The sequence below is a fragment of the Rhinoraja longicauda genome, chromosome 6, assembly GCF_053455715.1.
Source record: "Rhinoraja longicauda isolate Sanriku21f chromosome 6, sRhiLon1.1, whole genome shotgun sequence".
In the NCBI taxonomy this organism is placed as follows: Eukaryota; Metazoa; Chordata; class Chondrichthyes; order Rajiformes; family Arhynchobatidae; genus Rhinoraja; species Rhinoraja longicauda.
In genome coordinates, this window is record NC_135958.1 from 71284583 (window position 1) to 71304480 (window position 19898).

General features: G+C 41.8%; 1 protein-coding gene across 2 annotated transcripts in view; it reads left to right on the forward strand.

The window, feature by feature from the left end:
* LOC144594590 (E3 ubiquitin-protein ligase rnf213-alpha-like) overlaps positions 1-19898 on the forward strand; it is a 136480-nt gene that overhangs the window by 20682 nt on the left and 95900 nt on the right. The window contains exons 12-20 of one of the 2 annotated variants that reach the window (XM_078401324.1): positions 501-860; positions 1640-1725; positions 4538-4693; positions 6514-6677; positions 9571-9836; positions 11306-11577; positions 14309-14515; positions 17168-17393; positions 17877-17932. In XM_078401324.1, the coding sequence (XP_078257450.1) occupies positions 501-860; positions 1640-1725; positions 4538-4693; positions 6514-6677; positions 9571-9836; positions 11306-11577; positions 14309-14515; positions 17168-17393; positions 17877-17932 (1793 nt within the window). The remainder of the gene's footprint in view (positions 1-500; positions 861-1639; positions 1726-4537; positions 4694-6513; positions 6678-9570; positions 9837-11305; positions 11578-14308; positions 14516-17167; positions 17394-17876; positions 17933-19898) is intronic. The other variant, XM_078401325.1, reaches the window with a different exon arrangement.

Here is a 19898-nt window from a genome sequence, read left to right on the forward strand (position 1 = left end):
AGAGGTCAATTAACCTACAAAGCTGCATGTCCTTCGGATGTGGGATAAAACTGGAGCACCCAGAGGAAATCCACAGGGAGAATGTGAAAACTCCATGCAGACAGCACCCGACGTCGGGATCGAACCCGGGTCTCTGGCGCTGTGAGGCAGCAACTCTACCAGCTGCGCCACGCAATACTGCAATGGTTTGTCCTTGTGCTGTAGGTTTACAGCTCACTGAGAAACAATGGATGAACAAAAGTCCATTTATGCAGCAATTATCTAACTAAGAAGTGGGAAAGGAAAATTTTCGTAGGCAAAATTAGCACCAGAACATTTCTGACTGTAGCTTGTGGGAATTACAATTTACAAATTTAATAGTTATTGAACCTATTAAGCCCCAGTAAAATATGAAAGAATAAATATTGAAAGAATAAATTGTAAATGAGCCTCAACTTTTCACAATTCTTTTGGCATTGAAATAAATCATTCTTCTTGCCTTTAAATTTATAAACAAAAAGAAAAGAAAAAGGAAGAGTCAAAGTGAACAAACAATTTCTCCAAAGAAATTTAAATTGCCACCCGTTGCTGAAGTGAAGTTTGCGTCAAAGTCTGATGTCCCAGATAAGGCGCGGGACCTAAACGTGGCATCAACGTCTCTGTGCCATAACGTGGATTCTGACTATCCAAGGGAAGAGAGAGAAATAAAATATCAGCCAGAAATGGATCTCAAGGCCAGAGCTACTGGTGTTTCAAAGAGCAATATTGGTAAGAGAGAAGATACAACCAAACAGACACCTACTAAAGATCAGTCTACTACCACTTACAAAGCAGCCAGAAGTGATACAGCAAGACAAAATCACAAAGCCACCCGAAGAAAGGTAACCGAGCAGAGAAAGACATTAGATTTGGGGGAGTTAACCATCTTGAGTTTCACAATTTCTTCAATTGCCACTTTTTAAATTAACATACCAAGGTGTCAGGGGTTATGGGGAGAAGGCAGGAGAATGGGGTTGAGAAGGAAAGAAAGAGCAGCCATGAGTGAATGCCGGAGTAGACTTGATGGGCCGAATGTCCTAATTCTGCTCCTAGAACTTATGAACTTAAATAAATCAGATTCATTCCCAAGGTTGAATGGACCTTGGTTGAATAAGGTTGAATAACCTTGGACTATTGGTATTTTATTCTCTATCACTTGTGTGAAATATGCACAATATGCCAAAAATATATAATTTAATAAAATCTCTTGGAAAATTATTCAACACGGTTCTTTATAAAACAGATTTATTGATTATTCTGAATTAGAAGTTAGGTATAACCAATTATGTGAAATAAGCCCAGAGTGAATTGATAAGTGTTGTTTTACCCAAAGTATTTTGCTGAAGATCTTTTCCTATCTATAAATGGGACATTAACAGATAATAAATATGCTGTGACAATAATGTCAAGTAAGCTATTATGTCAATTAAATCACTTTAAAGTCTGAATTTCTTCCAGGAAATTTAGCACATACCTTGTAATAATATAGTAAACTAGTATAACTTCGTTGTGAAGTACAAATAATGTAAAGCGTCGATTGACGAGTTCATTATGTTGTTAATGCGATTTATCTCTGAATAGTGATATGACCAAACAAATGATTATGGATATTATTTTCTAGGGTGAAAGCAAATCCAATGATGACAATCCAAAAGTTTCAGAAGCAACCCAAAAAAACCAAGATATGCCACAATCAAGTAATCAGAAGTGAGTTCAGTATTTTCGTGAAATGCCTTTTAAAGTTAGAATAAGCAACATTGCCATTGTGTTAATCTTCAGCAAAAGATATTTTACTGCAGGAAATAAAATGATTTGCAAAAAAATCTTAAGTTATGACTTTAGCAAAAGGAGAAACCCAGTCTTTGATTTTATAATTGAGAAAAGCTACGTAAATTACTGTGTCAAATTGGTCTCTCCTCCCCAAGGATATGAAGTGAGTAGGAAGACAATGTTGTCAGGATGCTTTTAGAAATTCCCTTCATTCCTCCGACTGGCAAATGAGGTCAGTTGAACTAGGAATCTTATTCAGCACAAACATTGTGGGCTGAAGGGCCCATTCCTGTGCTGTACTGTGATCGATCCTTTTGTCCAATTCTGTAGTACCCTTCCTGAGCTTTTCCAATGCCCTGCACTCCACTTCCAGCTCTTATGTTCCTGATCATGTCTGAGTTATTCATTCCGGCTCATATTATCCTTGACCTTCACTGTGGGTCACAACATGCCGTCTTTAGCCACTCCATTTCTTGGATCTTCCTTGGTCGATCTGCCCTTGTATGTGCAGTCGTGATTCCTGCACTATTTCCTGCCGCTTGTCCCATTCTCGTCTCCTGCTGATCATCCTAGAACCTTGCTCCATTCCACTCCTTGTTGCCTCATTACCTTTCCATTGACTTGCTCTGCGAGTCCACACAATGTCTTTTTTCTCTTTTTGGATGAACTTTTGAGGATGACACAAGTTGTAATGGCAGTTTCAATACCATCTCGAAATCCCACTTCGATAGCCATTACTTCTCGGGGATGAAATGTAGTTATAGCTTACGCACACGTCGCACCCTGATATGACAAAACGAATCTTCCAAACTCCTTTTCTTCATTAATTGGTTTTATTAAAGTAGCACAAATCATAGAGTAATTCATCAGTTTCCGTACTTTATCAACTGTTTCTTCTTCAAACAATATCTAGAAATTCTTGCAGTTATTACCGTATGGTTCTTACAAATATAGCTGGTGCGAGCGCATGGTACGAGCGCGTGTGGCAAAGAACTGTATGCTCACCATCCTCCGAGTCTAAACTGACCCACAACCTCTGTCGACACACTAGCCTCCTCCCATCTAGACACTCCCAATTACGCATTGTCACACCCACAAGCAGGCAAAAAGACATAAACTAGAAATATTAAAACACAGCCATAACACAATGACAATAACTGATTTAAGCATAAATGGCTCCTACATAAGTAATGCAACATGGATTAACTGTGGAAAATGTACTTTATTTTGGACCTTGGACTTTTGCCAACAATTATGGTTCAGATGGAACAGTAAAAAGACATTGTGTGGACTCATCTTGCGCTAACTTGTAGCATCCCATCTTAGGATTCAGGAAATGCATTGAAATTATATCATGGGTCCTGGTGATATTTTTCTTCCAATCAACATTATAAAATCAGACGTGGTTATTATTAGACTGTTATTTATGGGAACTCGATATTTATCGATTAGCTGCGTATATTGAAGCAATGGTCACATTTTGAAAATACTCATTTTCCTTGTAAAGCATCTTGAGAGATTCTGAAAGGCACGTGAAATATGTTGCAAAAATGCAAGCTTTTTGGGGTCCTTTTCCCACAGACCAACAATTTATTTTATTCAGAAGATAGACACACAATGCTGGAGTAACTCAGCGGGTCGGGCAGCATTTCTGGAGAAAAGGAATAGGTGATGTTTCGGGTTGAAACCTTTCTTCCTTTTCCTCTAGAGATGCTGCTTGATCTGCCGAGTTACTCCAGCATTTTGTGTCTATCTTTGGTGTGAACCAGCATCTGCAGTTCCCTCCCACACAAATTGTTTTATTTAACTTTTCTAACTTAAAAATGAAGTAAGAAGGGATTCCACTGGAAATTTGTTTTTTTTTTAACTTTGCTCGAATAACTGAAAGTGGAACTACTGTTAATTTGATTTTTTTTTTTGAGATCAACATAAGCAATTCGATTCACCATTTAAGCCTGGGCCTCTCAAATAAAACTCAACGGGTTGAAAAGGCAATGTTATAAACAATTGGGGAGATGCTGCGTGACCTGCCGAGTTACTCCAGCATTTTGTGATATTTTCGTATTATTCCTGTAATCATGAACTTTGTGAACAATGTTTTTTTGAATGTCATTCAGTAAATTAATTAAAATGCCAATAAAACAACATAATGTTAGTCATTTCTGGTTGAATTGTGTTTCTGCTAATAAGGGTAACTAACTGGGAGAGTTTCCATGCTCATTTATTAATGTTACATAATCTCCAGCAGCATTATTAGTAAGTAGGCAGCAGTTTGGTGTCATTATCATCAATCTCTGACAATGGTTTGCTCTTATTAGTTTAGTGTAGTTCAGAAATACAGTGTGGAAATGGGCCATCCGGCTGACCGAGTCTTCGCCGACTAACGATCACCCCTACACTAGTTCTGTTATCCCAGTTTCATATACAGGGGGGAATTTCTAGAAGCCAATTGACCGACAAACCTGCATGTCCTTGGAATGTGGGAGGAAACCGGAGCACCCGGAGAAAACCCACACGGTCACAGGGAGAAGGTGCAAACTCCGTGCAAGCAGCACCCTGGATCAGTCAGGATCAAACCCGGGTCTCTGGCGTTGTAAGGGAGCAACTCCACCGCTGTGCTGAGGCGGGATAAACTAGTCTTAGTGGGAAAAGGGCTCTCAAATGCCTATGGTCATAGTCTGCTGAAACAAACCACTGTATTTGCCTTCATTTTTTAATGGACATATTATTTTTTGTTTCTTTATTACAGCCAATCAACAGTCCGGCTAACGCCAGTTGCACCATACACGTTTGCTGTTCATAGCCATGTTATAATTCCAAAGGAAGTTTCGTTTAACCCAAAAAAGGACAAAGTGCATATACAATTTGTGGATGCATTTGAAATGCCTGAAGTTATTTCCATCCGGTAAGGAGAAACATAAATGTGTGCACAGTGCATTTGGCGATGTTCTAGTTTACTGGACTGAAGGCTATGTTGGACAGACTAATTTATCTGAGAAAGAGAAAAGCATACCGTGCGGTCTTAAGAAAAATAATATGTGATAAAATATTCCCTGGGGTCCTTTTACCCGCCAATATAATATACATCTCTCCTCAACTGTTGTCTAAGCTTTAGTTAATGGACATTTATTTTACCAAGTAGTGGTAAATCACTGCCAGCAAAAATAAATTTCATTTGTTAGTAAGTAAATTGCAATAGACTTTGGTCAAATGATAAGCACCTAAAAATTTCCGAGCATGAAAGTCATAGAGCCAGATAGTACGGAAACAGGCCCTTCAGCCCAACTTGTCCATGCCAGCCAAAATGCCCCAGCAACCCGTGTTTGGCCCATTTCTCTCTAAACCTTTCTTATCCATGTACCTGTCCATTGTTAGTTGAAGAAGCGTTCGGCATGGAAATGGGGAGAGAGTCGGGAATGTGGAATGCCAATTATGGGCAAGGGTGGGGACTTACTCTTAATAGTGTGGAGGGGAAAGCTGGAGAGAGTATGGAGAGAAGATCCTAGGTAGGATAGTGAGAGTGCAGCTGACCCAGAGGGTTTATTTTTCTTCCAAGCTATGCGGTTAACCGTCTCGGTGATCACAAGCAACTGACTTCCCAATAATATACCAAGGCCCATGACTACAGTCTACTCCCTTCCTCTTCCTTTTGATGTCTTCTATGACCTGTCAAATCTCTCCCTGGGCGGCCACGGTGGCGCAACGGTAGAGTTGCTGACTTACAGCAATTGCAGCACTGGAGACCCGGGTTCGATCCCGACTACGGGTGCTGTCTGTACGGAGTTCGTATATTCTCCCCGTGACCTCCGTGGGTTTTCTCCGACATCTTCGGTTACTTCCCACACTCCAAAGATGTTCAGGTTTGTAGGTTAATTGGCTTGGTGTAAATGTAAATTGTCCCTAGTGTGTGTAGGATAGTGTTAATGTGCGGTGGTCGCTGGATGGTGCGGACCCGGTGGGCCGAAGGGCTTGTTTCCGCGCTGTATCTCTAAACTTAACTAAACTAAACTCCACCAATCTTCATTCTATTTCTCTCCTATTGCCCACCGCCATCATGATCTATTCTGATGTCCAACCCATCCCCTCTCATCTGATATCCGTCCTATTCCCTGCTTATTTTGCCACTGCATGTGCTCTTTCTCATTGCCATGTCTATTCCCCAGCCTATTTTCTCCCTTCCACTGCTATCTTCTCCCACATACCTATTTTCCTCGCCAACCAACCCTTGCTTTCCCTCTGCACCCCCAACCTATCCTTGGTCATTCCTCCCTCAGTGATCACCTCTGCCTCCCCCACAATCTTCTCCCTATCCCTCTGATCTTCTCCCTTGTGATTTCACCATCCTACCATTTACCCCTTGCCAGCCTATGCCTGATCCCATCTACACCAATCCTTTCCAACCCCCAGTCATTTACCCTCAATACAATTTTTGCTCACCCACCCCTGCACTTCACCAACCTTCTCCCCCATCATTGTCAGAGAGGAATGCTCCGAGTAAACACATTTTACACAAAATGTTTTGGACATTGCACTAGTTATAACAAAAAACACCCTCCCCATCTCAGACCCTCCCCCCCCCCCCCCCCCGGCCTCTGCACTCTTTACCCCTCACCCACAACATCCTCAAACAAAATCAAAATTAACATTTGTCCCAGGGTCATTTTCTGGATCAAATGGTTTTATCATTTTGTTTTCAATGTATATAATTTCCTCTTCATCCTTTAGGAATCTTGACAAAAATGGGCAACTTTTGCACAGCTGCTTGTTTATCGAACCTTTTTACAAAGGAAACGATATTAAATATCATTATAGTATAGATAAAGGACATAGAAGTATTGAGGAAATAGCTGTTCGGACATTACACATACCACTGGATCTACGTGAAGAAGGTAAGCAACACTAAGGTATTGCTGATTTCATTACTGTGCATGAAAGACAATGTGACAAGAAAGTTGTATCCTATCTTTGGAAATAGACACAAAAAGCTGGAGTAACTCAGTGGGTCTGGCAGCATCTCTAGAAAAGGAATATGTGACATTTCAGGCTGAGACCCTTCTGCAGTCTGAAGAATTCAGACTATTCCCTTTCTCCAGAGATACTGGCTGACCCGCTGAGTTAATCCACCTTTTTTGAGTCTATCTTCGGTGTAAACTTGCATCTGCAGTTCTGCGGTACATATCCTATAATTGGAAGGTGACTTTTCTTAAATTAAACTTTGAGGAACGAATTTGATTTTAAATAATCTCCCATTCCAAAAATGAAGGCTTTAAATTCTGCTGGTAAATTTAAGCCCGCTTAGTTAAATTAGTTTATTGCCATTAACACCAGGGTGCAATGTTTCACTTGCAAGGGGCCTTGGATGACAAGAGAAATTGGGTCGCTGGTTAAGTAAAAGGAAGGAGGCATGGGTCGGGTACAAGCAGCTGGGATCATGTGTATCCCTGGAGGAGTACAGGGGATTAAGAAGATTACTTAAGAAGCATATTAGGAGGGCAGATAAAAAAATAATAGCAGGGGAATTGATAACGGTAGGACATAGGTTTACAGAGAGAGAGGAGGTTTACTAGGAACATGAGGGGCAACTTCACAGAGAGGGTGGCACGTATATGGAAAGAGCTGACATAGAAAGTGCTTGAGGCAGGTACAATAACAACATTTTAAAGACATTTGGACAGGCACAAAGACGGTAGGTTTAGGGGGATAGGGGGAAAATGTGGGCAGATGTGAAGGGGAATCTTGGTCAGCATGATCGAGTTGGGCCAAAGGACCTGTTTCCGCTCTGAATGACTCTGTGACTCTATTCACATGAAAGTCTCAGAGTAAACAGCAACATATAATGACAAATACAATGGCAGGTGCAATACGGTGGAATAGTCCAAGATGGTTGTGCAAACACATAGTGCAAAAAAATATTAAAGTCTAAAATGGAACCGTACTTGAGAGTATTGTCAACAAGGCCTTCCATCACATTGTGAATGATTGGAGTAATTATCTAGATTGGATTTGTGTATTCTGTTCACAATGAAAGTTGGATGTGAGCGATTTTCGACATTGTGGGTAGGTGCCGATGTTGTACTGTTAAACTATGCTAGAGACAAGGCTATTTCTGGATGAAAGGTCTTTGGCTCTTGGTTCACATATTGCTTTGTCCCTTTGCCTTTGGTGTATCCAACACATTGGTTCTTTCTTCCGATCACATGGAGTGAATTAGCAGAAGAAAAGTTTCTGTAATGGCATTATCATAAAAGTGGTAGCATTGATCATCACTTTGGCTGAAAATGTGATGAGCTGAAGGATGTTGAGAGGGAGTTCTCATAAACCCAGCTCCCATTAGTTAACTTATTTTCCACTACTGATATGGCTTTGAACTGATTGTTGCTTGTGGATCTTTGAGCGGAGAGGACAAATGGATTGGTGCTCGAATGAAACTGTCAAGTGCCATCGATATCTAAGGTCTACATTCTGCAATATTCTTCATGCACACAGTGGTGTAGCGGTAGAGCTACTGCCTTACAGCGCCAGAGGCCCGGGTTCAATCTTAACTACGGATGCTTGTCTACAGAGTTTGTGCGTACTCCCCGTGTCCTGCGCGGGTTCTCTCTGAGATCTTCCGTTTCCTCCCTCACACCAAAGATGTACAGGTTTGTAGGCTTGGTATAAATGTAACAGTTGTCCCTAGTGTGTGTAGGATAGTGTTAATGTGCAGTGATCGCTGGTCAGTGTGGACTCGATGGGTCGACGGGTCTGTTTCTCCAAACTAAAATTACGCTGAACTATATTCTGCAACTTGGAGTCAGTAACATATTGCTTTTATTCAAGCCACATTTGGCATTTAGAGAGGCATATGAGCAGGCAGGCAGCCTGAAGAAGGGTCTCAACTGAAAACATCACCTATTCCTTTTCTCCAGAGATGCTGCCTGACCCGCTGAGTTACTCCAGCTTTTTACATCTATCTTCGGTGTAAACCCGCATCTGCAGTTCCTTGCTACACTGGGAATAGAGTGATACAGACCACATGCAGGCAGATGTGGTTAGTTTAATTTGGTATCATGGTTGGTGCAGACGTGATGTACTTTTCTGTGTTTCATATTAGTCACGGACTTATATTTATCTTTGGCTTTCCGTGAACCAATGCACAATTATCGTTTTTGGTAACAGTGGTGAATATTGTCAGTCATGAATGGCTTTGACTGATTTTGATGAACATGTTTCTTGTATTGAATTCAGCACCACCAACATATTCATGAACTATTAGGAACATTTTGTGAAAATTAATTACTAACTAAATGTAAAATGCATTTCCATCTATAGTAGTTAAAATGATAAGAATTGGAAGGAACTGCAGATGCTGGTTTAAATCGAAGATAGACACATAAAGCTCAGAGTAACTCAGCGGGTCAGACAGCATCTCTGGAGAAAAGGAATAGGTGACATTTCGGGGTCGAGACCCTTCTTCAGACCGAGAATCAGGGGAAAGGGAAACAATGGCCAGTTTCCTTTATCGTCGTTACTTTTTTGCACATCTTTCATTCATTTGTTCTATATCTCTCTACAGTATATCACCATCTGTATCTCTCGTTTCCCTTTCTCCTGACTGTCAGTCTCAACCCGAAACATCACCTATTCCTTTTCTCCAGAGATGCTGTCTGACCCACTGAGTTACTCCAGCTTTTTGTGTCTATCTTTAGTTAAAATGATTAAAATCCTATCGCAGAGGTGTGTTTTGAAATTGTAATCTCAGTCAATTTTTGTTTCTCAAATTAATTTTTATTTTATTTTCAGAATGGCACCAGTATGATGGCATCATGAACTTCCCGCAGAAATTTAGAGCTATGAGAAACTTCTTTCCATTTGGATCATCTCCCAAGGAACAAATTTGGCAGTCAATGCAGACCGGACAGAGAGCTATGCTGGAAGAAATCTTTGGACTCCTGTCTTCCCTGGATAGGGAAACGTTCAAGCAGTTTAACTTGCAAATTCATCATTTTAAAAAGTGCAACAGGTTACTTGAATTTGAGATGACTTGGGTATATTTTAATGAAGGACAGGTAAATGTTGTACATCAAAAATAAAATAGTGCTTTTGGTTGTGTTTAGTAGCATGTTTGTTGAAGAAAATTAATTTTTATAAGTAACTTTTATATTTTCAGTTGTGGCAGACAAATTGATCAAGAAAAAGATTAATCCAGCTTGTGCATGGTCAACTGATAAGAAGCAGTTTCTCCTGCATTAATCTGAACCTGTCCAGATGGATAAAATAAGTTAAATCTTCAACAGCAGCCCAACTCAAAACTCTTAGTTTAGAGATACAGCGATCCATGCACACTAGCACTATCCTACACACGCCAGGGACAATTTACACTTATAATAAGCCAATTAACCTACAAACCTGTACATCTTTGGAGTGTGGGAGGAAACCGAAGGTCTCGGTTAAAACCCACGCGTTCACCGGGAGAATGTGCAAACTCTGTACAGACAGCACCCGTAGCCAGGATCGAACCCTGGTCTCCGGCGCTGCAAGCACTGTAAGGCAGATACTTCACCGCTGTGCCACCCAAAAACCTTCCTAATGCCAAAAATAAAATAATATAAATACGAACATGGTGACCCAGTGAAGATGAAGCAAATCCCACTCTCTCTCACTTGGAAAATGGTCAGAAACTGGAGTACCCAGTTCTCGTCTTGTTGTCTGATCAAGCCCAGTGCTAGTGGTACATGAATCTGCCTGCCTCCATTTGTGCTGTTCTGGTCTTTTGCAATCACTTCTGAACCTCTTTTTTTTTTTTTTTTTTTTGCTTAATTTTATGACAACATCCTCTTCCCCTCCACTCCATCTTCACAAACTATTACGTTAGCCAATATCCTGCCCTTTTGCTCAGTGGCCTCATCTTGCTTCTGGCATGCTGCTGACGTTGCCTCATTATCGGAGATGGCGAGCTTCCATTTAACTAACCACTTGAACAGGTTCACCTCTATTTAATGCAGAGCTCTGATGCCTTGACCAAGGGGCTATTTTAGAAAATCTCAATGGTAGGACCAGCAGTAATGGATCTTCCATATTGCAATGCTTTCTTGTGTTTCTGCTTTAAGATATTGTGACCCAGAGCCCATCTTCCAAAGTAAAGCTGGAAATAATGTCAGAGACTGGCATTCTAATTTGAAGCCAAGTTCCTCAATGCAGATTCCAGTGCATTGTTTACAATTGAGAGTGAGAATATATATTCGGAATATATATTGAGTAAAACAAAAAGTGCTGGAGTAACTCAATGGGTCAGGCAGCACCTCGGGAGGAGATGGATAGGTGACGCTTCGGCTTAGGTCTTTTCTTCAGACCAGATCCCGACTTAAAACATCGCCTATCCCTATCCTCTAGAGATGCTGCCTGACCCACTGAGTGACTCCAGCACTTTGAATTTCATTCAAGATTCCAGCACATCCAGTACCTTGTGTTTCTCTAAATGTATATTGGTTGCATTTCACAAAAATATACACTTATTTGTTTTTCTTTCGAACTTCAGGTCAATGAATTGATAAATGAGCAATTGCAGAAACTGTTGAGCTCTCACGCAAAGAAGGATTCTAAAAAAGGAAAACAGTGCAAAAAAGTGGTGGAAAATCCATTTCTGGCTGGATTGTTGGTCTTTGTTATACAGAACAATTGCTCTTTAACTTGCAGTACAGATGACCTAATTACCATCTGCCGAATGTTGCAACTGCCTGAGGAAATCACTGAAAATGTTGACCAAGACCTGAGAGAAATTGCAACCATCTTCTTCCCAGTACTTTCATAGTAGGTTCATGCTTTATGTACTTTGATGTGTAAGAAGGAACTGGTTTACACTGAAAGTAGACACAAAATGCTGGAGTAACTCAGCAGGTCATGCAGCATCTCTGAAGAAAAGGAACAGGTGATGTTTCGGGTCAGGACCCTTCATCAGACTGATAGATTTGTTTCTATTCGCATCACCTGTTCCTTTTCTCCAGAGAAGTTGCCTGAACCGCTGAGTTACTCCAGCATTTTGTGTCTTATCTATTTTGATGGTCTGCCTTTTATTTTTACTCTTTGTTTTTCTCCTGTCAGTTACCATGGTTGTCTAGGGCCAGTACAAGTCAGCAATTATTTATAGTTAATAGTCTCAGGCCAGTATTAAACAGCAGTTGAATCTTGTATGTACATTGACGTTTGTATTTCCTAAATTGCAGCAGCATTCCAAAAGCATATAGGAAATGAAAGCCGGAGTGGGTCATTTGGTTCCTCATGTCTGCTCTGTCATTCAGTAAGATCATGGCTGATTTTGTTTTAACTTTAGTGCCATTTTCCTGGAGTAACCCCATTTCCAGTAATAGATTTAAAATCTAAAGCCCAAGTTCAGAGTTCAAAACATTCAATAGACAATAGGTGCAGGAGTAGGCCATTCAGCCCTTCGAGCCAGCACCGCCATTCAATGCGATCATGGCTGATCACTCTCAATCAGTACCCCGTTCCTGCCTTCTCCCCGTACCCCCTCACTCCGCTATCCTTAAGAGCTCTATCCAGCTCTCTCTTGAAAGCATCCAACGAACTGGCCTCCACTGCCTTCTGAGGCAGAGAATTCCACACCTTCACCACTCTCTGACTGAAAAAGTTCTTCCTCATCTCCGTTCTAAATGGCCTACTCCTTATTCTTAAACTGTGGCCCCTTGTTCTGGACTCCCCCAACATTGGGAACATGTTTCCTGCCTCTAATGTGTCCAATTCCCTAATTATCTTATATGTTTCAATAAGATCCCCCCTCATCCTTCTAAATTCCAGTGTATACAAGCCTAATTGCTCCAGCCTTTCAACATACGACAGTCCCGCCATTCCGGGAATTAACCTAGTGAACCTACGCTGCACGCCCTCAATAGCAAGAATATCCTTCCTCAAATTTGGAGACCAAAACTGCACACAGTACTACAGGTGCGGTCTCACCAGGGCCCGGTACAACTGTAGAAGGACCTCTTTGCTCCTATACTCAACTCCTCTTGTTATGAAGGCCAACATTCCATTGGCTTTCTTCACTGCCTGCTGTACCTGCATGCTTCCTTTCAGTGACTGATGCACTAGGACACCCAGATCTCGTTGAACATCCCCTCTTCCTAACTTGACACCATTCAAATAATAATCTGCCTTTCTATTCTTACTTCCAAAGTGAATAACCTCACACTTATCTACATTAAACTGCATCTGCCATGTATCCGCCCACTCACACAACCTGTCCAAGTCACCCTGCAGCCTTATTGCATCTTCCTCACAATTCACACTACCCCCCAGCTTAGTATCATCTGCAAATTTGCTAATGGTACTTTTAATCCCTTCATTTAAGTCATTAATGTATATCGTAAATAGCTGGGGTCCCAGCACTGAACCTTGCGGTACCCCACTGGTCACTGCCTGCCATTCCGAAAGGGACCCATTTATCCCCACTCTTTGCTTTCTGTCAATCAATTTTCTATCCATGTCAGTACCCTACCCCCAATACCATGTGCTCTAATTTTGCCCACTAATTTCCTATGTGGGACCTTTCTGAAAGTCGAGGTACACCACATCCACTGACTCTCCCCTGTCAATTTTCCTAGTTACATCCTCAAAAAATTCCAGTAGATTTGTCAAGCATGATTTCCCCTTCGTAAATCCATGCTGACTCGGAATACTCAATTATAATTTTTCTTTCTTTTTCCTGAATGGCCACAATTCTCAGATTGGTTCCAAAGATCCCAGCCAAGGGAATAACTAAAACTGCCAGAGACCCAGGTTCATTCCTGACCTTGAATGCTGTCTGCATGGAGTTTGCACATTCTCCCTGTGACCGTGTGAGTTTCCTCCGGGTGCTCTGGTTTCCTCCCATATCCCAAAGACGTGCATGTTTGTAGTTAATTGGCCTCTGTAAAATTGCCCCCCATGTGTCAGGAATGAATGAGAAAGTGGGATAACATAGAACTAATGTTGGCATAGACTCGGTAAGCTAAAGAGCCTCTTTCCTTGCTGTATCTCTAAACTAAACTAAACTAAATCAATGACACTATATCAGAATTGCCTGATACTGGAGCTGCGTGCTAAGTTTTCTTGTTCATACTGAATTTAGTTGTTTCGAGATACAGCGTGGAAACAGGCCCTTTGGCCCACCGAGTCCGCACCAACCAGCGATTCAGACACACTAGCACTATCCTCCACACACACTAGAGACAATTTACATTTATATCAAGCCGATTAACCCACAAACCTGTACGTCTTTGGAGTGTGGGAAAAACCCGCGCAGGTCACGGGGAGAACGTACAAACTCCACACAGACAGCACCCTTAGCCAGGATTGAACCCGGGTCTCTGGCACTGTAAGGCAGTAGCGGTACAGCTACGCTAAATGCTGAACTGTTGTAAGGTTTTATAGCAAACTCAATGCGATAGAGATTAAAATTGAATCTTGTTCATCCTGAATATTTCTGATTGTTCCTTCGTTATGTTTGACACAGTTTAAATACTATTTTACTTGTATTTTTTTCCAGTACCTGCCTAGGACTGATTAATAGGTGCATTGAGAAAGAGGTAGTGGAGTTGGTGCTAGTTGTACCTTTTCTTCACTGGTGTGTGCAGCAAAATCGACCAGTACAATCCTTGAACTGTGAAGCCAGCTCCAGCAGTCCAGCGCCACCACATGGTGTTCGCAGCAAAACCTTTCGAGACAGCTTAAAAAAACATCCTGCTAAAAGAAGGTAACATTAATAGACTTTGCTTTTAAATGCTTTGGATAAAATGTTGGAATTAAATCTTATTGTCTTGTTATTTTGCATTCTTCAGTTTAAAATCAGTCTATTTAAATGTCTGTAAATTGGACGTACAAAATACTCCACAAATGATCGAGGGGTGTGCATTTGCAGAGCAACTCAACACAGTGCAATGTTGCTGTTATGTGGTTGGATGGGTGGGTTTCCAGGACATTTATCGTGCTTTTGCTTTATGCAGTTTCTTTGACTTACTTTAGTTTTGTTTATTATTGTCATGTGTACAGTGAAAAGACTTAGCGAAGAATCTGATGGATTTTTGCAGCCACAACCCAAACTTTGACGCCAGCTCTTTGACATTGGGCGGCACAGATTGTAAATTATCCCCAGTGTGCAGGATAATGCTAGTGTATGGGGTGATCGCTGGTCAGCACAGACTCGGTGGGCCGAAAGGCCTTTTTCCGCGCTGTTTCTCTAAACTAATTACAATGTGAAGTTGCTTTTCGGATCCTATGCTGGGTTACATTTCAATGAGGATTTAATAGATTTGTATTAATTATTAAACATATGTCTACTCTGCTAATAGCTCTAAGTGCCTCAGAGACTTTAAAAAAACTTATTTTGGGAAACAATTTCCAAAGGAAAGTTCCTTGCATGGAATTGTGTTGGGGGATGGGGGGTGGGGCCGGGAGATGAGCCTTTGCTGGCCATTCCAAACTTTCCGACGTGAAGTGTGAAAACGCACACCTCCAGATACAGGGACAGTTTCTTCCGAGCTGTTATCAGGCAACTGAATCACCCTACCACAACCAGAGAGCAGAGCTGAACTACTATCTACCTCTCTGGTGACATCTACCTCTCTGGTGACCCTTGATCGGACTTTGCTGGCTTCACCTTGCACTACATTATTCCCTTATCATGTGTCTATACAATCTCGTTGTACTTGTACAATGACAATAAAACATATTTTATTGTAAATGGCTCGATTGTAATCGTGTACAGTCTTTCTGCTGACTGGACAGCATGCAACAAAAAGCTTTTCACTGTACCTCGGTACATGTGACAGTAAATTAAACTTAACTACACTAAACTGAACTTGATGGGAGCAGAGTTTCCTCGATGATACCACAGCATTGAAGTCCAAGATGTTGTGGATCAGGGGTATCGAACCTCCTGCAGCAACTGACCAACAGTTATGGGAAGAAGTTGTTCTGGAGTGGGAGGCCAGGCTATTCCAGTCCAATAATTGAGGCAGATGAAGAAAATGTACCTGAATTTGTTAGAGTAGTGATTTCACACCAACCATGTAACAATTTTTGTGTGATTTAAAAAAAAAACTTTTAGGTTTATTATTGTTACATGTACAGTGCAGTGAAAATCCTTGAGTTCCATGCTATCCAAACAGATCAGATATGTAGAGAAATGTGAGGTGTTGCGCGTTTTGGGACGTCTAACAAGGGCAGGACCTACACATGTGAATGGTAGGCCTCTTGGGAGTGTTCTAGAGCAGAAGGATCTAGGAGTACAAGTGCATGGTTCCTTGAAGGTCGAGTCACAGGTAGATAAGGTGGTCAAAAAGGCTTTTGGCACATTGGCCGTCATCAATCAGAATATTGAGTATAGAAGTTGGGAGGTCATGTTGCAATTGTATAAGACGTTGGTGAGACTGCATTTAGAGTATTGTGTTCAGTTCTGGGCACCATGTTATAGGAAAGATATTGTCAAGCTAGAAAGGGTTCAGAGAAGATGTATGAGGATGTTGCCAGAACTAGAGGGTGCGAGCTAGAGGGAGAGGTTGAGTAGGCTGGGTCGCTATTCCTTGGAGCGCAGGAGGATGAGGGGTGATCTTATTGAGGTGTATAAAATCATGAGAGGAATAGATCGGGTAGATGCACAGAATCTCTTGGCCAGAGAAGGGAAATCGAGGGCCAGCGGACATAGGTTCAAGGTGAAGGGGATTTTTTTTTAATAGGAATCAGAAGGGTAACTTTTTCACACAAAGGTTGGTGGGTGTATGGAACAAGCTGCCAGAGGAGGTAGTTGAGGCTGGGACTATCCCAACGATTAAGAAACAGTTAGATAGGTACATGGATAGGACAGGTTTGGAAGGATATGTGCCAAGAACAGGCAGGTGGGACTAGTATAGCTGGGACATGTTGGCCCTTGTGAGCAAGTTGGGCCAAAGGGCCTGTTTCCACACTGTATCACTCCATGACTTTATAACTCTATACCATACATAGATAGCAGCACAAACATAATTACCATCGATAGAGCAAAGGGGAAGATACAGAGTGCAGGATATAGCATTTTAGTGCATCAGTTTAATAGACAAAAGTCCAATGTCTGCAATGAGGTGAATCGAACAGTACCCCAGCTTATGGAACGACCGCCCAGAAGCATGATAATAGTGGGGAAGAAGCTGTTCCTGAGTCTGGTGGTGTGCACTTTCAAACTTCTGTACCTTCTGCCCAATGGGAGCAGGGAGAAGAAATAATGATTGAGATGGGAGAAGTCTTTGATTATGTTGGCTGCTTTTCTAAGGCAGCGTGAGGAGTAAATGGAGTCAGTGGTGGGAAGTCTGGCCTGCCTAATGGACTGAGCTACAATTCTCTACAATTTCTTTTTTTTTGTCTGTTATTTTAGAAAAGTGTTGGAACTCGTGTTTCAAAACAAACCTCTGACAGAGACAGACTCCACATTGGTCCTGAGTTGGTTTTCATTAATTACAACTGCGGATATTCCAGAATATGCAAAGGAAATGGGAATAACACTGAAATATGTTGCAGAACAACTCATGAATCGTTTAAAAGAATGTGAACTGAAACCGGAAAATGCTAATTGTAGATCAGTAGATCGTGAAGACATTGAGGTGGGTCTTAACTGCTTTTATCATTGATTTTGCTATTTTATCATCCATAAGATGGATAGGATAATGACAATTATATCGCCAATGTCTTATTAATTTGCTTTGGAAGGCTGCCCAATGATTCTTTCCCCAATTACGTGACTGCAACATTCTCTTGGATCTATTACATTTATTTTCACCTCATTATTTTATAATAGCTCATTGTGAACTTTTAAGAATTTAAATTGCTAATGTCGTGAATCCTTGTGTGAAAATACAATCATTGACCAAGTTCTTTCTGAGTAGTTTTTGCTGAACTTCAAGATGGCCGAAAAAACATGTACTTGAATGGGTTATTGTAATTGATGCGATCTAAACAGATAACATACTTTTAGAGTGGCTTGAATGTTAAAATGTGATAAAGTATATGAAGAATGAGGTAAATTCATTGTTTTTTATTTAATGAATGTTGAAATCAATGATATTAAGGATTATTTTATTCCACAGGCATTTGGGGAAAACATCAGTTATATCAAAGACATTGTAATCCATGAAACACAGAGGTACATTTTAATATTAGTTTTCTGTTGATGGAAACAAATGCTTTTGTGTAGTCGGGAGTTACAGTCTCGACAGTGAAGGTTAATGATGGGCATTGCAGCAATCAAAGAAGTCTGAAGCATTGTAGCAGTCTGAAGAAGGGACTCGACCCGAAACGTCACCCATTCCTTCTCTCCAGAGATGCTGCCTGACCCGCTGAGTTACTCCAGCATTTTGTGTCTAGCAGCAATCAAATGAATTGGTTAGAGACACAATGCTGGGTAACTCAGCGAGACAGGCAGCATCTCTGGAGAGAAGGAATGGGTGACGTTTTGGGTCGAGACCCTTCTTCAGACTGAGGTCAGGGGAGTGGGAGGTACATAGATAAGGAAGTGTATAGATCAGGAAGTGTAAGGTGTGAAAACATGACAAAGGGAATGTAGAACAAGGAAATTGTAGAATAGATTAGTGGGGAGAAGGTTGGCAGATAAAATATACTCAGACAGTAAGTGGTCGGAGAACTGGAAAAGGCGAGGGGATGGAGAGAGGTGGGAAGCACGGGTTACTTGAGGTTAGAGAAGTCAATGTTCATACTGCTGGGGTGTAAGCTGCCCAAGCGAAATATGAGGTGCTGGTCCTCCAATTTGCGCTGGGCCACATTCTGACAATGGAGGAGGCCCAGGACAGAAATTCAGTGTGGGAATGGGAGGGGGAGTTAAAGTGTTGAGCAACCGGGAGATCAGGTAGGTTTAGACGGACTGAACAGAGATGTTCAGCAAAACGATCGGCAGGCCTGCACTTGGTCTCGCTGATTTTCAGGAGTCAACACCTGGAACAGCGGATAAAGTAGATGAGGTTGGAGGAGGTTGGACGGGTTGGAGGACCCCGTCCAAGATGGGGTCCTTGGACGGAGTCTAAGCTGGAGGTATGGGGGATAGGTGTTGCATCTTTTGCGGTTGCAGGGGAAAGTAGCTGGGGAGGGGGTGGTTTGGGTGGTTGGGTTATTGCATTGGTTAGTTGGGTGAAGGAAGTTGTGACTCATCCAAGCTTTGCTGTACAACACATCCAATAGAATGGGAAATGTAGATACAAGGAACTGTGGATGCTGTTTCACAAGAAGAGATTTAAGGTGGTTGATTAATTCAGCGGGTCACGAAGCATCTCTGGAGAACGTGGACAGGTGATGTTTTAGGTCGGGACCCTTCTTCAGAATGATTCTAGTTGGGCGAGGGGGGGGAAAGCTGGGAGAGGTGGGGAGGGGATAAAGTCTGGCAAGTAATCTGTGGATTACTTTCAGAAAGCCTTCGACTAGGTCCCACATAGGAGATTAGTGGGCAAAATTAGGGCACATGGTATTGGGGGTAGGGTACTGACATGGATAGAAAATTGGTTGATAGACAGAAAGCAAAGAGTGGGGATAAATGGGTCCCTTTCGGAATGGCAGGCAGTGACCAGTGGGGTACCGCAAGGTTCGGTGCTGGGACCCCAGCTATTTACGATATACATTAATGACTTAGACAAAGGGATTAAAAGTACCATTAGCAAATTTGCAGATGATACTAAGCTGGGGGGTAGTGTGAATTGTGAGGAAGATGCAATAAGGCTGCAGGGTGACTTGGACAGGTTGTGTGAGTGGGCGGATACATGGCAGATGCAGTTTAATGTAGATAAGTGTGAGGTTATTCACTTTGGAAGTAAGAATAGAAAGGCAGATTATTATCTGAATGGTGTCAAGTTAGGAGGAGGGGGAGTTCAATGAGATCTGGGTGTCCTCGTGCATCAGTCAATGAAAGGAAGCATGCAGGTACAGCAGGCAGTGAAGAAAGCCAATGGAATGTTGGCCTTCGTAACAAGAGGAGTTGAGTATAGGAGCAAAGAGGTCCTTCTACAGTTGTACCGGGCCCTGGTGAGACCGCACCTGGAGTACTGTGTGCAGTTTTGGTCTCCAAATTTGAGGAAGGATATTCTTGCTATGGAGGGCGTGCAGCG